This window comes from Halichoeres trimaculatus, unplaced genomic scaffold (genome assembly GCF_033239565.1).
Source record: "Halichoeres trimaculatus isolate MK-OKI-2021-1 unplaced genomic scaffold, fHalTri1.1 fHalTri1_scaffold_24, whole genome shotgun sequence".
Taxonomy (NCBI): Eukaryota; Metazoa; Chordata; class Actinopteri; order Labriformes; family Labridae; genus Halichoeres; species Halichoeres trimaculatus.
The window spans coordinates 5,825,301-5,842,997 of record NW_027437202.1 but is presented as its reverse complement, the minus strand read 5'-3'; the positions used below and the strand labels follow the sequence as shown (position 1 = coordinate 5,842,997).

Genomic DNA, 17,697 nt, shown 5'->3' with positions numbered 1-17,697 from the left:
GGAGCACAATGAGGCATTTGCAAATCATTTGCAGCCTCTTTGCAACAAGCAGACAAATATGTGACACCCTCTTCTACATTTTTAATCACCTACGCTAATATTCATAGCTGCCTGCTCCAGTTCTGTCTCCTTAAGTGTTCCCCGTGTGCAGAGTTTCACACCAGGCTCTGTCTGCCTCTTTGAGGAGTGTTTTATCAATATTTGACTACTTCTTCTTTAAAGGCTGTCAAACAAACTGCAAAGACCGGTTCTCAGATATGCAAACACTGAAATTACTTCCGAACTACAATCATGTCACACAAGATAAAAGAGAGGCCGTTTGCTGACGAGAAAATTACTTTTTCTGACACTTTTAGTGATAAAGATTGTGCCTGGACTCGTCTGAGCAGCTTTAAATCCTGTGTAGTCAGCAGGGCATGGCGTGGAATTTAATATGAGGCTTTAAACAGGAGGGAGGGGGTGGAAGAAAAAAAGGAAATACAATGAATACAATGTCGTCATCCTGTTCATGAGGGGAGTCCCTGCAATTCCCAGAGCTGATCCCACCAGATGCGTAGGATGCTTTAATATACATCCTGGGAAAAGGAATCAGCCGTGCTTCCTGTTGCATGCTTCATGACTCACAGCTGACCTCTCTCATGATCAGTCTTCAGGTACTAAAACAGTCAGAAAACTGAGGGTGATGCTGCAGAGTTTTCTCTGAGAGCATCATGAGATGGGCACACATCACCAGCAGGCAGCTGACAGCTTGAGAAACAACAGCGTGTTTATGTGTCTGAATGTTTTCCTGTCTCTCACGGGGACTTCAGTTTCCACAGTTTATCATTAACAGTATACAGAAAAACAAGCTGTGAAGCTGTTAACATTAACAGTTAAGCTTTTTACACTTGGGGAAATGCTGCGCAAAATCGCGTGTTGCACTTTTCTTACCGTCCTGATATTTCTGCAGAAGACTTTGTCATTCGTCTAAAAACAAGTCTACTCCAGGCTGTGTGTTTGTCACCTTTCTCACCTTGACTAACTTTCCCCCAGGCTGCGATAGAGGAGAAGAAACTCCACGACTTCCTATACTATCAGTAGACAAACAAGCAGGACTCCATACTTACTCAGCGCCGGCCGGATCCCCTCCACTCAGCAGGTCAGTAGCCGGCTCTGTAGTTCCCAGACCCTCAGAGGTGTTTTGGTTAGGAAGACAACCTGATGATGTGGAATTTCCTTTGATGGCAGCTGAAAACATGCTGTCGTAAATTCCCCTGGAAGTGTTGCAGTCTGAGGGGAGGGTGGAGAGACGCCACGCGCAAACACACACACTTAAACACACTATCTGTGCTGGCAGTGCTGGAAGTCTGCAGCAACACCCAGTGAGACTTGTAAATAGACGAGAGAGGGAGAGAAGGGGGAGGGAGGGAGGGAGGGCGGGAGGATAAGGAGAGTGAGGAGAAGTTCCACATTACATCACCAGCAGCTGTTGACAGGCCTGTGTTTATTAACTAACTGCCAGGGCTGGAGGAGTCACACCACATGCCTCGCGCCTTCGCACACAACTGCACAAACGTTGACAAGACAAGACAACGATCGTGAAGACCCGAAAGACTCGGTGCATGCAGATACGTGTCAGAAAGTGCAGACACGTGGATGCAAACTTAGAAGAGAGACACTCTTTGTGGAGATTGTGACTTGTCAGACTTGCTGACTGGACTCAAAAAGACCCAGTAACTGTAACGGTATTACTGCAAAGCAAGATCCACTCCTGCTGCTGCTGCATTCCTCAAGTGTCTCGGCTTGGCTGAGTCCCCAGCTTCTTAGCTCAGCCTGCACTCCTCTCCCTCCCCTTCTCAACCTTGCTTTCCTTTCTTCCCTTCTCATTTAAATGGAGGCACATGACTCCCGGCTTCACTGCCAAGTAGGCTTCTTCACGCCGCTCAGAGCCACCAGCACTCTGCTTTTCATCGGCCTCTCTGCAGGGCACTTCTGCATTCCTCACTGCCAGCCATCCTTGTAGCCCACAAGGCCTAAACAGGTCAAATCACCCTCAACCCAGATGTCATATTCAGCTTATTTTCTCTTAATAAATCAAAATTTAAAGAGCATTCACTTTAACTCGCAACACTGCTGCCTTGGTGTCAGAGCCCTGCAGCTCCATCACCAGCCACCCACTGTTTGTCATCCCTTCCCACTGTGAACAAACGCTCCGCTTCAGCCCATCTCTGACACATTCCTCTTGGACTCGAACGCAATCATTCCTCCCATAATGCCGTTCTGTCCTTGCATTCTTCATGCATTGCAATACCGTGCGCTCACACCCGCAGGAGGAGGCCGGGTGGGTTGACGACGCTGCAAGAATTTGGAGGAAAGCCGTGAAGAAGAAGAATTTTCGGAGTTGTTTTGAAGTCAGATGATTTGAAGAATGTGATCGCCGCTCGTCATCTTGCCACGGGCGTTCAATTAGATCCAAATGTCAGGAGCTTATTGGATGAAAACAGAATTATCTTATCACATGTTGTGAAGGAGATGGGCTGTGTCGTTTGATAGCAGACATCTTTGATTTCTTAATCAGGAGCTTGTGATGGATTGTTCTAATCTGAGGGATTAAAAAATTGAATTATTGCCTAATTTAAATTTATGATCTAAAGGGCTGGCTTCAGTAGAAATGTTGGGTTTTGCACCAGAAATAATACAGCTTTGAATGTCTTTGCAGTAAAATCTCTTAGTTTGACGTTTTGATGGGTCACTTTCTTTCCTCTGTTGCTTCCATTTCTGTTCTCTTTTATCAAACCGTAAAGCACAGAGACGCCCCATGAATCTTTGTTATGAGTCTTTAATGCCGTAGAAGTGCAAATTTGTGCATCTATAACCACGAAAGCCCAATCCTCAACATGTTTTCGAGTTCCAAATTTTCCAAATATGGTGGTACAACAAGTCTACAGCAGGAGGGTAATGATCCCCGAACATGCCTCTTGACCCGAGGCAAATCCGGATCCATTCAAGGCAACTCTTTCATGTCACAGGTCAGATCACTGCAGGAGCTCAGAGGAAACGATGGAGAAAGGGGAAAGTCATATGTATTCTGCAGGTCAAAGCCTTTAGTGTGTACTCGAGGAGCTGAAGTGCTTTACAATGCAACAAACAACCACTCTTTAAAGGACGAGACGCATATCCCTGCAAGTTGACTCTAATATTTCTGTTTTCCCACTCATAGCTGCTCTTCATTTGCACTCAAACAGTGTGCAACCAGCTCCTGCATGCGTTCTTCCAGCTCTCCAGTGTTAATGTTTTCTCATTCAACCACAATACTTCTCTCTTGCTAGCTCCTTTCACTTGTGAAGACCAGAGCACTCATAAAGCAGTCAACTCTGAGGCTTACAGGGATACTTACGGCTCCTTTGGTGTACCTGCTTCATGGAAACCCCTTCTGTCAGCGTCGTCTCCAATCATGGGGACGTTTTGACCGACAAACATCTGCAATCGAAACACCAGACGATCCCGAAGGTTTTGATGTTGCAGCGACGAGACGGAGCATAAATGGAAATTTATGAAGAGCAACAAACCCGACCTCTGCAGAGAGTGTGGAAACAGTATCACCAATCAAAGGTAGTGTGGTTGTGGCCTTATTTACATAATCAAATCCTGGAAAACATCATCAGAAAACTCAAAGTTCCCACGTGAATATTCCCATAAAGTAGGAAGAGGTTCGTGCACTCGATACTGACATGTTGGAACGCTGCTTAAATGTAACTTGCAGCTGCACTGGGAACCAGATGACGTCCCCTTTCACATCAGGAGCCCCTGAAAGCATCTTTATGTGCATGTAAGCGTGGACTCAAGAGAGAGCAGCCGAGTACATACGGTAAAGATTTCATCTTCCACAAATCAGACAGGATTGAGGAGTTTGTGCTGATGCCAGCAACTTTAAATCCAGGCTGGGAGATTTAGATGAAGCAGGAAAGAAGCTAAGAGACATTACATCTTTGACTTTGTCAGCTCTTTTGGTGATATACTGGAGAGATAAATCGCAGTTGCTGTCCTGATGCTGCACGTGATGTCTGATAGTTTTTATATTTAATCAAAAAGCTTTTTTTAGAGCAGACAACAGAGCCGGGCACGCCGCCAAGTCTTTACGGTACAAATTGACTTAATTTCATTGAATTATGGTGAATGATTCCCCGACATGGACGAGCTTCCATTCGTCTTGTACCCAGTGAATCGATGGCGGTCCCCAGGAAGCAAGGAACAAACCGTATCTCATGGATGTCTCAAGCAATTTTTTCCCCTTGCCCTGAAGTAAGAGGATGGTCGAGTCGAACAAATAGGCCTTGTGTTTTCACCCCGTGTTTGTATGCAGTGCCACGGTCAGGCGTTCTGCCAAGCCGGCCTCCTCTTCCTCCAGGACTGCAAAAGCAAACCCGTGCAACCACAGCCTTCACCTCCCCTTTTTCACCCTCCTCTTTCTCCCTCATCAGAGGGAACACAAAAGGAGGCAGAGCGGCAGTGTCCCCGGCAAACGTGCCCTGATTAGGCCGAGGCGCTGATGAAGACGACCGGAGCAGAGGTGAAGGATGAAGGGGGAGGATTTGAGAAGTGGTTGTTATTTCACGGACAAGACTCAGTGCCATTGAGGCGACACCAGCTGGGATGAGGAGTAGCATCCTTCGCTCTTTCTCCCTCCTGGTCTTCTGTCTGGCTCTTGTGCTTTCAATGAGGGCATTGTGTGAGCCGGAGGAAGGATATGAGGTCCCATTTGGCTGTCATTGACATGTAAAAAGAGTGTGGCGGTGACAGCTGACGAGATCAGTGGCCTGTAATTAGCTGGAGATGTGGTTTAGACTCCCACCTCTCGAGAAGCGAACAAGTATCCACACAAAAACCTCAGGAAGGTCTATAATAACAGGTACGGTTCAACACAATCTCATAATCCTCCACAGTATCTATTAGCTGATGCGTGGGGCGCTATAAATCTGAAAGTGTGAGCCGTGAGCTCGTGCTCAGGGTGGCCTACATATGGAAAAAAGAAAACACTACATGGAGCGCTCAGGGGAGAAGTTTGGACGCACAGCTTGGACATTCATCCACGGGAGACACAGGTGTGATAAGCCGACTGTGAATAACAGCCCACTCTCATCACACATCATAAATCACATCCGTAACAAACCTGGAATGTGCTGAGTACGAGGACTTTTAGGGGGGTAGGTGTTCAGAAAACACTGTGAGGAAGATGAATTCCACATCAGAGCCGGTTTTTGGAAAGTACGGTGAAGTAACCGTCATTAACAATAAAAATAGAAAACACAGTAGGAGCAGCTTTGAAAACCTGCCTCTGTCTTTGTGATGATTTCTGTTCCCACATCAATGAACGATGAATAAAATTTAAGTGGCGTCTCTTTCCAGAGAAAGCAATCAAATCTTTCTGGCAGGCTTTTCTGTCAACAACTTTTATAACGACTGCATCTTCTTTAGAAAGTAATAGTTTGAGACGCGTCACTCCCTCAAACCACAGAACTGTTTTTACCTTTCGCTTTTCAAAGAAGTGAAACAAAAGAGGTGATGGACAGAGTTCAGCGAGCTTCCATCAAAAAGTATTTCTTTCTTCAGCTCCACGCTGACCTGCCTCCACGCTGCTACGCTATTATCCTCTGCTGTCAAAAAGGCCTCTAACTGCAGGAAAGTGTGTGTGGGATACCAACAGACAAGTTACCGGGGTGATTAAGCTCCTCTTTCAAACTTGGGTCTCATCTAAAGGTGGACCCTCTCTTTGAAACAGAGGATCTGGGCCGCTGTCAAACCACCACAAGGGTCTCAGCACCGCTCAAAAACCTGCCGATGACAGTCGCTGTTTGAGGATGAGGACATCAACTCGACGAGACCTGGCTCTCCCATGGGAACCAGAGGGAGATCCTCCTTGCCCTCCTAAGTGAGGTCTTTGATAGCAGATAATCTACACGGGATAATTTCACTTCTAATCACATTCTGATTGACAACACACGACTCAGATTCCAGTCTAACTTGTGATGTGTGTAAGGTATGAACCAAGAGAAGAAAGATTCAGACGCTGATAGACTCAGGAACAGTGATGGCAGACTGATAGACTCTCAAAGGTTCCACCGTTTTGACGTGGAACACAGTCGAGACAAGGACGCCGTTTGTTCCTGAATCCACTCTCCTCATGGGAACCGGCTTGAGTCTTAAAAACGACACAGTAGACTTTCTTGCCACTTGATTTATTAAGAAAAACAGTTCATCAAAGGTATAGAAAGATCTTGGTTTTGATTTTGAAATGATGAACTTCTTGTCATGTAGTGGACAGTAAAAAAAGACAGTTTGTGTATAAAATTATTTATATCTCTTTAATGCTGCTGATTCAGTAAAACTCTTTGTTATAAGAGTTTCATTTAAACTAAAAAGTATTTCAAAAGCTTTTAAAGATCAAAGTATTAAGACTCCAGTTTGAAATGTTGTGTAGATAAAATAAAAGTGCACTTAGGTGTACTGTAGCTTCCTCTGATGCATTGTGCGTGCCTTTCTGATGGAGCTCTTGCTCCATCTAGTGGTGGTAAACTGCTATTGCAGGAGCAGGAGTGTATATTTGGTCCCATCACATGTGCTCTGGATGGTTTTGCAGACAGGTGATGAACTCTTTCACCTCTTTGCCCTCAAAGCAGATCTGGTAGACGGCAGAAAACAGCGGGAACCTGTGGGAGAAAAGCAGATTTTCTACAAACAGTCCTGTTTCAAAGAAGCCGATTTCTTTCGAACTAGTTTGAGGACTCACTTGTCGACCATGTCCCTCTTTTGCAGGATCTTGTAGACTTCAGCTGAGGTCTGAGGTCCCTGCAGCTTCTGACCGTTCAGCATTTCTGCCTCAAGTTCTGCGATGGACTGCAGGAAAAGAGAGTAAATTTTAGAGTCTTCGTTGTCGTCTTTTCTCTACTTCCTGGAACAATCCCGTCCGGCTCACCTTGGACGTTCTCACGAAAGCCTCGGCCACTTTACGGTTTCGTCCTCCGTAGCAGGTAGTGATGAGGTCAGCCACGCCGCAGCTCTCCAGGAAAGTGTCGGAGCTCACTGAGCCTTTGCAGAAGAGCTTGGCAAAGGCGACCATCTCCATCAGACCCAGCCTGATCACCGCTGCTTTGGTGTTGTCTCCAAAACCAAGGCCGTCGCAGAATCCAGCCCCGACTGCAACGATATTCTTGCAAACAGATGCACCCCAAAGGATTAGTTTTTCGTCTTAATGAAGACTTTTCAACATTTTGCCAGAATAAGAGATCATCTTTACCTTCAGAGCTCCACACAGCTCCACCGTATCGCTCTCTGCGACGACAGTGATGCGGAAGTTTGGAGTTTGCAGCAGCTCTTTGAAAATGTTGCCGTTCCCCTCATTTTTTGCTCCTTTATTGAATGTGGTTAAAGAAAAAGAGAGAGGAGAAGTGAGTCAGGGTTTTTTCACTTTGTCTGACCAACTCACTGCATCCTCTTTTCAACTGTAACCCATCTGCACGCAGAAGTTGCCAAATAAACCAAATCAAGTCTAACCGATGGTAGTTTCACAGAACTTCTCGTCTGCCACCTCGCTGGCGATGTTGGCCCCCATCAGGACACTGACCTCGATTTCCAGCTTCTCTCTGATGATGTCAGAGATGAGCTTCAGTCCGTCTGGTCCCTCATCGACACCCTGTGAGACATTTGATAATGTGTGACTTATTTTTGCTGTTTCATTGCAGCGATTTCTCAACAATAAACCACAGAAACACTCGGCATGTGACTGGGTGTTTCCTCTTTTTGTAGACACGAGGTGCAGTGATGGAGTCTTACTTTAATGAGGGATATTCCAATGGTCCCTTCGGTGATGTGAGGTTTGATCTGGTCGCAGAGGTTGCTGATGAACTGGTGCGGGATAACAAAAATGAGGATCTTTGCTCCTTTGACGGCTTCTGTGATGTCTGGCACTGCGACCTGGGAGGTAGAACATAGACAAATATAACACACAGGAGAGCCTAAAATATAAAGCTTCCTCCACTTTTCTGTTGTTTTTCTTCCTCTTGATTGACTGTCAAAAAAGAAAACTTGATGACCCGTCTTTGATCACCTATGATTATTTTTTCTTGAGTCACAGATGACTTATCTTATCCGTTTATTACCTGGTTGTTCTGCGAGATTACTGTGAACTATGATACCTGTTGATAGTCTTTATTGAGACTTACCACATTCCTGGGCAGCTTGTGGCCTGGCAGGTATTTAACGTTTTCATGCTCTGTATTAATGATCTCTGTGAGCTTCCTCCCGTTGATCATTTCTTCATAAACCCACATGTTCACCATGGGGTCGAAGCGGTTGGAGGCTTTGACATTGCTGCCTATGATCTTGGAGATGGATGAGCCCCTGAAAGAGAACAGGCTTAAAAAAGGGAAACCAAAACACTGTCCATGCAGACAAAAACAACAACAAAAGGGAGCATAAAGCAAGTACTGGTGTGCATTCAACGTTATAATCATGTTAAAGGTCGTTTTATTTGCAGGATAATGCATGCACACAGCAAGACTACACTGTCAGTATTCATGTTGCAGCTTGCAGCTTGCAACCTAATCCCTCAGTTTGCTACAAGATGTGAGCTGCTGTCAAAAGGGGGATGCGAGCTAAATCCACAGCAGCTTTTCCAATTTAATAAATCATACAAGCTTAAAGACATTGAAGGATTACAAACAGGAGATCCAAATCCGCTTGAAGTTATTGTAAGCACCGGTTGTGTTTTGAGTCTATGAGCTGAAACAGCGGGTTTGTTTACAGATAAAGCGTGCGAGTAAAAGGATGAAAAGTTACCAGTTTCCTGATCCAACGATGCAGACTTTCTTTGCGGGCATTGTAGAGGTAAAAATCCTGTCTTCCAGCTTCACTGAGGACTCTGTAGTTCTTTTCCCTCGGTTTCAAGAGACTTCCTTACACGCCCTAGGATTTTTCTCAGACCCATCCCTCCCCTCGCGTCTCGGATACTCCCCCTTATCTTAGTTAATGCTCAAATATCATACAGTTGTCTTATTACGCTGTAGCAGCGTTGCACTCGTTACGCGTTACACCGCACAGTTTCATTAACGTGCGTATCTGAATTAATGCACAGTACACATGATGGAGAAGTGAATCCAATCAACACTTAATTAACCTTAAACCATTAAACATCTGATAAAATACAGGATCTTGCCAGTCACGTTTTATTATTGTGACTAACCGATCGGACCGGTGTTCTGTCGGCTTGTGCTTCCAGTCTAGATGTGGTGCTGATCGGCTCTGCGCGTGCGCAAGAATGCCATCGTCAACAAAAATTATATTTTAGAAAAGGAAATCAAAGCAATGTTGCCTAAAATGTAACACTTTTCAGAAGAAAAATCATATGAAGTTATCAAACGAGGAGAAAATGCTATAGAAGTAAAAGTAGAAAGTATTCGTGAAGTTATGGAAGCTAACTTAATTCTTTTTTTACTTGTAGAATTGTTGTTTGCAGATCAAGACATTTTAAATTTTATTTTATAACAATTTTATTTTCATTTTTAATATTTATAATTTTTTTGTTTAATTTATTTTATTTTTCTGGAAATCGAACACGGAAGTGTGAGGTTGTCAGCTGGTCACGTGACTGCTTTGCTGCCAGAGCAGTAAATATCAGTTAGCAGGAACAGGCTAACAGGCTACTCCCTGTTTTGGCTCAAGAGTAGACAATGTTTTATCATTTATTATTCAACACAGCCAGTTAACAGTCCAGCCTGTGTTGGGTGAGGGTTCCGTTTAGGTAAGAAATGAACAGACAGCTCTCTTTCGTGTCGTAACGCAGGCTCGTCCACTCTTTCAAATCTGTCTCCTGACAAGTTAGCTTAACGCTAGCAGGCTCAGCGTCCAAAGGGAGGCGTCGTTTCTTGTGACTATGCAAGGGGAAACCACGGCTATACGGATCACGGAAAGCGAAGGAAAGCTGGATGTTTTCCCCCAGAATAGGACCCCCAGCTCGGGGAGAGCAAGTGCCAAAAGCTGGCAGTACAGGTGGGTGGCTATTTCTCATGCTAACGCTGTCATAATGGTGCTAACTTGTTTCCAAAGATAAATGGAATAATAACTCAACACATTAACCTTAACACTTGAAGAAGGTACACCAAATATATATCTAACTACATGTACAACATCTTTGATGTAAACACAAGTTAAAGGTATAGTTATGAAAATAGTTTAATACATACATTGATATAGTTTAACAAAGCTGGTGGGCTAATACAGTGATCATAATAGGTTTTATTAGAGTATTTACGGTAGAAAGTGATGCAGAACCCAAAAAAATCATCAGTAAAAAGACAGCATGAATAGTTCATGAAAAGGTCAAACTGTCAATTTCAGTCTGTTTCGAAACCAGCTTAAAACTCCTAACATGAGCGTTGAGGTGTGTGTTTGTTTACACAGCTAGATGTCATAAGCGTGTTATTGTTTTTTATAAATAGCTGAGTTAGGGGCTGAAATGCACCGACTAATCAGACAAGTTAGAGTTGTATCAGTGAATTCTCTAGAATTGATTGATTGATTTTGTGTGTTACTGGTGAGTAATCTGCTCTCTCCGTCCTGCATGTTGTGTCTTGTCAGTGATCACATGGAGAACATTGACGGCTACTTGATGAAATACACCAACCTTGTAACAGGGTGGCAGTACAGGTATGTTTTTATTTCTTTTAACAAAGTGACAACCCAATTAGACCCGTTCCCAATCAAGGATTGAGGATAAACAAGGAACTCTCTTCAGCCAAGTCCGTAATCTAGTCTAATCCAATCCAGTTAATGCCGCGGTGGTTTCTAAGAGGGTTTTAACATTTTCACCGGGGCTGCTTTCCTTTTTCAGGTTCTTTGTCTTGAACAATGAAGCGGGTTTGCTGGAGTACTTTGTCAACGAGCAGTCACGGCCGCAGAAGCCCCGCGGCATGCTTCCTCTTGCAGGGGCAGTCATCTCCCCCAGCGATGAGGACTCGCACACCTTCACTGTCAATGCCATCAGCGGGGAGCAGTACAAGCTCAGGGGTCAGTACCTACGATTGCTCATGGATTTAGTGACTTCTGGTCGTCTTTCACCATGCTGGATTGCTGTTTCAGCAAAGGGTGTGAGCTCCTCTCTGAGCCCTTCACCTTAAAGTAGCTTGCCTCCTCTCATCATCATCCATCAGGATCATACAGTATTGATCTGGATGTTTTCCATTATCTTCTGCCCGGTGCAGCAGCAGCATACGGGAATCGATGCTGAGTTATGGAGTAACCCTAACAGAGTTTTTCCTGTCTTGTCTCACAGCCACCGATGCCAAAGAGAGGCAGCACTGGGTGAGCAGGCTGCAGATCTGCACGCAGCACCACACAGAGGCCATGGGGAAGGTAAGAGAGTGTGAGCAAATATCGATGTTTGAACGGACCACTCACCTCCCTCTAATCCCTGAATGCAAACACACACACACAAAGATCTCAGACATAACTGGAGAAACTGTGCAGCCCTGCGCATTTTACGGCTGATTCAAACATTAAAAGCTTCTCTGCTAAAGAGCGGATGTGAGCAGGACACTCTTAGGTTTCCTGTTTTTCTTCCTTGTGTCGCCAAAGGAGCACTGTCAGCAGCAGGAGGGGCAGAAATCTGATCGGCTGTTAGGATGTTAATGTTTACATCAGAATGAGTGTGTGTACACTCTGTGCTCACCTTTATTGATTAGATATTGATCCCTTTTCCAAAGCTCCTGATTTTCTTTACCCCTCGTACAGAGCAACCCCCCACCCAAGTCCCGAAGCTACTCCATGGCCTCTCAAGGCAGCGGCAGCTCCCCGATGTCCGTGCGACGGCCAAGCCAAAACCCCAACTCCCTATTCGGCTGGTCGCAGTCCCACAAGAGCCCGTCAATCTACTCCAGTAAGAGGTCTTTGCTGCCAGACCATCTCCTGGACGCCAGAGAGGTACGGCAAACCAGACAGAACATATTTAGTCTGTAATGTAATGCGTTTTAATGTTTTCAGACGTGTTGGAAATCCCCAAATAACTCATTAAATGTGAAAACTAGCAGGAAAACAAAGCTGGCACTCTTCTCACAAAACAATAATTTATTCATGTCTGAACCAGAGAGCTGTGTAGATCTCCTAAAAGGCTTCTTAGATGAACAAACGAGATAAATTCCTACAAGGCACGCTGCGGTAACAGTGAAATATTTACGACTTTGTTTTAGGGAGTGTTTTTGTTTTTATGTGTGATTGGCTGAGAGCGCCGTCATCTAAATGTGTCAGGGTGAAGACGGATTACTCACAAGAGGGAGCTGTTGTTTTTAGTTAAGCATCAGCAGACAGCAGCAGTTTGGATGTTGTTCCTGTGAGCTCCCCCAAAGTGCAATATTTCTTTTCTTTAATTGGAGTACACATTTTCATTTGAGGGATTTTATTTGGAGCGTTTAATCAGAACTAATGCTTCTAGTTTGGCTACTGAGGAAGTGTTGGATTATATAATCTCTAGCCAAACAGACCTCTATGTTTTCTTTTTGTGTGTGTGAACAAAACCGAACCGTCTCCCTGATCCCCCTCCAGATGATGACCCAAGCTCAAGGCCAACACCGAGACCTGATCCAGAGCATCGAGGGCCTGCCTGCAGCCCCAGGCCTCTCCCCTCTAGACCAGGATTTCCTGATGCTCAAGGCCACGTCTATGGCCACCATGAACTGCCTGAACGAGTGCCTGCACATCCTGCACCTGCAGCAGATGGCCAGGCAGAGAGGCTCCCTCGGAGGTCAGTCTCTGAGCAGTTTTCTTCTTTCTCTGGGTTTGTTTGTTTCCCTGAAGACTGATCTGACACTGATTTCTGATTCTGTAAATTAGTTTTCTCCTGTCCTGAGAGGAATCCTCGTCTTGCATATGCAGGTCTGCACTCAGCCGAACAGCTAGCGTTGGCCGGACAGTGGAATTATTTTGCATTATTGATAGGGAACCGTACCTATTCTTACCACCTGTCTCGAAGGTAATGAGATCTGAGATGGTTTGAATATCCAGCAGCCTCACGTTGAGGACAAACTGCTGCTCTAAATTGTCAACATACTTACAAACATAAAGCTTCATTTTCGCCCAAAGTGTCGTTCTTTCCCGACCTTTTCTGCTCTGAGTGATCTGAAAACAGTCATCCAGGTAATGTCCCACTTTTTCGCCGCAGATCTCATTACGTGTTGCATATTTCATTAGGCCCGACTCATCGCCGCAGCCAATCAGATTAAGTTGTCAGACGACGCACGAGGTGAATTTGAATGAGCTCTGCCCACCTCTGAACATGCATGAAAAAATGCCTGAGGCTGATCAGCCAATCAGAGGGCGAGGATGTTTCCTGTCGGCGGGGCAAAGTATCCTGATACCTGGCTCGTCTCCGGGTTTGAGTTTCACTCTTTTGGTCGAGTGTAGTCGTCTAAGGAAAAGCCATCAGTCTCAGAGCAGTCAGACGGGCACTTGTTGGATATTTTCTGGATTGTGTAGTTAGCTGTGAGTGTCGGGGGACTCGGGAGGGAGGGGGGGTTATTATCAACAAGCACACCTCTGAACCTCCCCATCCATGGCAGGACCCGCCATCGAGTGGCTGGAGCCCAAGCTGCCTGACATCCTGAAGAACGGCAGCAGCTCCCTGGGAAGCTTCACAACTGAAGGTGGGGCGCTGGAGGGGAGCCGGCTGGAGCTCAGCAGCCCTGAGTCCTGCAGCTTCTCTGGGGTAAGACAAGAGGAAAAGATGCTCCAACCTGTTGATTCAACTTCACTGATGCCTTTTATTGCTTTCTCAAAAATCATTCAACTACCTTTTAAACTCAGAAAAGCAGCGAAACAGTCCTTTAAATCATAAACAATCACTTACTCTCCACCTCTGGAGTCATTCGAGCCCGTCGCTGAATAAATCACAATCTTCTCCCTCTCCTTTCCGTCTTTAAGGAGCAGGAAGACATCGACGCTGAGGATGAGGCCGAGGACTCCTTTACAGACAAGGAGGAGGACCTGGGAGCTGTGGAGGAGGAGCGCAGCGTCATCCTACACCTGCTGTCCCAACTGAAGCTGGGCATGGACCTCACGCGGGTAGGTCGAGTTCCGAACACGGCTAAATAAACCCTCCAGCTCTGTAGCTTTGTTTTTAACGTTAACTTTAACAGTTTCATCCATATTTATCACAATAGGTATTTGTCAAACGTCTCAAAGTTAAGGTTTGAGGAGCAGCATGTTTGTCTGGATGGAAAAAGTGTCACGACCCTGAATTAATGAGCTGTGGTTTGTTTTTCTGCCCTCTGATTTGCTCTGACCTTACAGTCTGAAGTAAGCACTTCTGGCTCTGTAATTACCGCTCCTACACACACACACACTTATAAACTTGAGGAGGCAAGTCAGTGAGAGTCATTCTATCTTCCTGTGTCAGTTTGTTCCAGTATTTGGATAGCCTCGTCTTTGGTTTCTGATTTAAAGCGGTCATCTGTTTGATCCACTCTCACGTCTCAGATTAAGATCAGAGAGACTCGATGACCTCTCGATCTTTTTTATTTAATGAAGTGAAGATGGACAGAACAGAAATCAGAGCTTTAACCAGATCTGTGTTTGGTTCCTTCTCCAGGTCGTCCTCCCGACCTTCATCCTGGAGAAGCGCTCTCTCCTGGAAATGTACGCTGACTTCATGTCCCACCCGGACCTCTTTGTGGCCATCACAGACGGCACCAGCCCGGAGGACCGCATGGTCCGCTTCGTGGAGTACTACCTCACCTCCTTCCACGAGGGCCGCAAGGGCGCCATCGCCAAGAAGCCCTACAACCCCATCATCGGCGAGACCTTCCACTGCTCTTGGAAGGTGCCGAGGAGGCCAGAGGCATCCAAGGAGCCGTCACAGGGGAGCCCTGATCCAGCTGCCTCCCTGGACCCTTACCAAGTGCGCTTTGTGGCTGAGCAGGTGTCCCACCATCCGCCTGTGTCTGGCTTTTACGCAGAGTGTCAGGAGAGGCGGATGTGTGTGAACACACATGTGTGGACCAAGAGCAAGTTTATGGGGATGTCTATCGGAGTTTCCATGATCGGAGAAGGTGAGGAAGACATTTTTGGAGCTTAAAAAAACTCTGGCACCCGGTTTAAAAAACAAAGAGTTGAATTCTCTTTCTGTGTATCTCTGCAGGTTGTCTGTACCTACAGGAGCACGATGAAGAGTACACTTTCACGCTGCCTTGTGCGTACGCCCGCTCCATCCTCACCGTCCCCTGGGTGGAGCTGGGCGGCAAAGTCAACATCAGCTGCACAAAGTCTGGCTACTCTGCAATCATCACTTTCCAGACCAAACCGTTTTACGGCGGCAAATTACACAAGTGAGCATCTTCCTGCAGTTTTATTTCTACGTTTGCATCCTCAACTTTAAGATGGTTAAAGGTGTGTTTCTAAAATTAAACTCTGCTCATGTCTTTGTGAACGCAGAGTAACAGCCGAGGTGAAACACAACACGACCAACGCAGTGGTGTGTCGAGTGCAGGGTGAGTGGAATGGCGTCCTAGAGTTCAGCTACACCAACGGAGACATGAAGGTAGTCGACGTCACGAAGCTGCCTGTAACCAAGAAGAACGTCCGGCCGATTGAGAAGCAGGGGCCGACAGAATCCAGGTGAGTAACGGCAGAGTTGAAGGATTGTGAGGTGAAGTGTTTTACTCGCAGGGATAACATTAGTGTGCTGTGTTACAGGCGGCTGTGGCAGCACGTGACGGCCTCTTTACGGGAGAAGGACATCGAGAAGGCGACGGAGCACAAGAGGCTTCTAGAGGAGAGGCAGAGGACGGAGGAGAGGCACCGCGCTGAGACTGAAACTCCCTGGAGGACCAGATACTTTGAGAAAGAGGTGATCAGCTCAGCTACTAATCAGGCTTGAACTTCTCAGACTTTGTTGATGAGTAAAAAAAGAAAAAACTAACCTCACTCTTCTTCCTCTCCAGGGCGAAGGCTGGATCTATCACAAACCACTTTGGAAAAACTCCACATTCAAAACCTAGCTCCTTCTGTCATTTATCAGGATGTCGATGCAGAGATTCAGGAGAGTGTGTGTGTGAGAGTGAGTGTTTGAGTGTGTGATAAACGGTTATGAGAGCATGACCTGCACTGATGAACGTGGGGAGAAGGACTGAAGATGTTCTTTTTTTGACTCTCGCTCATGATGTTCACAAAGCCTCCAAGTACAAGCTTTTTGTACTGCTGATCTCTTTTTTTTATAATCTAATGTCAATGAAAACATATTCTTGTACAGGTAAAGGTACTCTATTTACACCGCCTTAAGATAGTCTGATGAATGATGATGCTCTGTCTGCTGATCAACCTGGAGTAGTTCTTCTTTTTTAAGCTGTTATATCACACTGAGATTCTTCTGGTATCCAAAAAAACCTGAGTCGTTGGATCACTGCCCGATGGGATGAAGATTTATTACTGTGAAACTGAGTGCTGGATCGTGACATGATTTTCATCCGCCTGAAGCTTTGCTTCAAATCAGAGTTTCACATTCATTTCTCTATCAGCAACCAGGATTTATCGCTCAAGCTAAGCTTTTCTGCTTCATCGTGTGTGTGTGCTTTTACTGGATTGACCAGGAAAACAGGAAACTGCCACCAGATAATACTTCAAAATCTCACTTAAGTTCAATTAGTGCATGAAGAGTTTAATCAAACCTGTCGAGAAAAAACTCCCTGGATCCATTCCTCTTGGATCTATCGTGCTGATGAAAGAAAGATGATTAAAAAGAAAAAGTTCAGGGCCCTAAAAACAATATTGTGAACACGTGGACGCACTTAAATCCTTAGATTCAATAATGAAGTCGCAAAATAAGAAACCAATCCCTGAAAGATGTTGCAGATCTGTGTCTAAATTGTTGAATTGCTCTTGATGCTGTATTGATATTGGTGTACTAAAACAGTCACTGCTTGAATGGCATGTCCTAGATTAGCGATTAAATAACCAAATTTTTAAAGAAATGATGAGCGAATCGTCCTGAAGTATTCACTCATTTTTAACTCCTGTGTTTTTGCAGTGGACGGTAAAATTCCTTCATGCATGATACCGAAGTCTCCCGTGTCTGCATTGGTTACATTTATAAATGTCTGTGTAAAAGCTTTTAACCAAATTTGTAATGCAAATAAATATTATTTTCTTTGAATGCCTGTTTATCCCCTATATCGCGCTTTAATTGCTCTTATTTCCGTAAACTCAACATTGTCCATGACAAAACTGACATTCCCAGTTTTGTCTTTCGGATGTGACTCTTAATATCACATCCAAAAGCGTCAGTCATAAGCTCCTCCTTCTTTTATGTCTTGGTGCCTTATGCAAAGTCTGTGTATCTCCAGGCGAAGGAAAACCACATTCTGAACCGTTAGTTTGCAGAGTATCTTTTCTTTGTGTGTGTGAGGTTTGAGAAGCAGTGCTTCAAACTGCAGCTCTTCTTTTTCTGGGTTTGTCTTGGTTTTGGAGTCCCTATGAAATGCACTGACATTGAAGGAAACCTGATGTAGAAAAATGGACGTGTGTGACAATAATCTAATAAATTGCGTATCAGTTGTCTAACATGTTGTAAGTTTCATTCTCTACATCACTTGCTGGAGCGTCTTAGTTTCAACGTCACCTTCCAGAAAATGAAGACGAGGAGAAATCCCAGCAGAGCAGAAAATGTCAAGGACGGCTTAG

At 45.2% G+C, this 17,697-nt stretch overlaps 3 protein-coding genes across 5 annotated transcripts in view; 1 reads left to right on the top strand and 2 right to left on the bottom strand.

Annotated features, from left to right (window-relative positions):
- Positions 1-1,266, bottom strand: part of LOC141785986 (nck-associated protein 5-like) — a 106,083-nt gene extending 104,817 nt beyond the window's left edge. Inside the window, exon 1 of one of the 3 annotated variants that reach the window (XM_074664663.1) lies at positions 1,107-1,266. In XM_074664663.1, coding sequence (XP_074520764.1) covers positions 1,107-1,237 — 131 coding nt within the window. In that variant the 5' untranslated portion in view covers positions 1,238-1,266. The remainder of the gene's footprint in view (positions 1-1,106) is intronic. The other 2 variants (XM_074664664.1, XM_074664660.1) reach the window with 2 other exon arrangements.
- A 4,993-nt stretch (positions 1,267-6,259) lies between these two features.
- gpd1c (glycerol-3-phosphate dehydrogenase 1c) lies at positions 6,260-9,238 on the bottom strand. The gene is made up of 8 exons (XM_074664665.1): positions 8,815-9,238; positions 8,199-8,376; positions 7,810-7,950; positions 7,531-7,669; positions 7,274-7,386; positions 6,953-7,186; positions 6,767-6,873; positions 6,260-6,686 (listed from the first exon to the last, which is right to left on the bottom strand). The coding sequence occupies exons 1-8, from the start codon at positions 8,853-8,855 to the stop codon at positions 6,590-6,592; spliced, it is 1,050 nt and encodes a 349-aa protein (XP_074520766.1). The 5' UTR covers positions 8,856-9,238; the 3' UTR covers positions 6,260-6,589.
- A 378-nt stretch (positions 9,239-9,616) lies between these two features.
- Positions 9,617-17,207, top strand: LOC141786115 (oxysterol-binding protein-related protein 11-like). Its single transcript, XM_074664840.1, has 13 exons — positions 9,617-10,023; positions 10,612-10,680; positions 10,865-11,040; positions 11,306-11,385; positions 11,764-11,952; positions 12,571-12,769; positions 13,584-13,729; positions 13,945-14,085; positions 14,612-15,071; positions 15,161-15,347; positions 15,454-15,636; positions 15,715-15,868; positions 15,963-17,207. The coding sequence occupies exons 1-13, from the start codon at positions 9,908-9,910 to the stop codon at positions 16,017-16,019; spliced, it is 2,157 nt and encodes a 718-aa protein (XP_074520941.1). The 5' UTR covers positions 9,617-9,907; the 3' UTR covers positions 16,020-17,207.
- Positions 17,208-17,697: the final 490 nt, after the last annotated feature.

Bases quoted from the DNA above. Each gene is read 5' to 3' on its own strand.
- LOC141786115 (XM_074664840.1), top strand. From the start codon at position 9,908: ATGCAAGGGGAAACCACGGCTATACGGATCACGGAAAGCGAAGGAAAG. The intron at 13,730-13,944 runs GTAAGACAAGAG...TCCGTCTTTAAG, and splicing joins AGTCCTGCAGCTTCTCTGGG to GAGCAGGAAGACATCGACGC. The intron at 15,348-15,453 runs GTGAGCATCTTC...TTGTGAACGCAG, and splicing joins TACGGCGGCAAATTACACAA to AGTAACAGCCGAGGTGAAAC.
- gpd1c (XM_074664665.1), bottom strand. From the start codon at position 8,855: ATGCCCGCAAAGAAAGTCTGCATCGTTGGATCAGGAAACTG. The intron at 7,187-7,273 runs GTAAAGATGATC...TCTGTTTGCAAG, and splicing joins AGCTGTGTGGAGCTCTGAAG to AATATCGTTGCAGTCGGGGC. The intron at 6,874-6,952 runs GTGAGCCGGACG...CTTTTCCTGCAG, and splicing joins CTTTCGTGAGAACGTCCAAG to TCCATCGCAGAACTTGAGGC.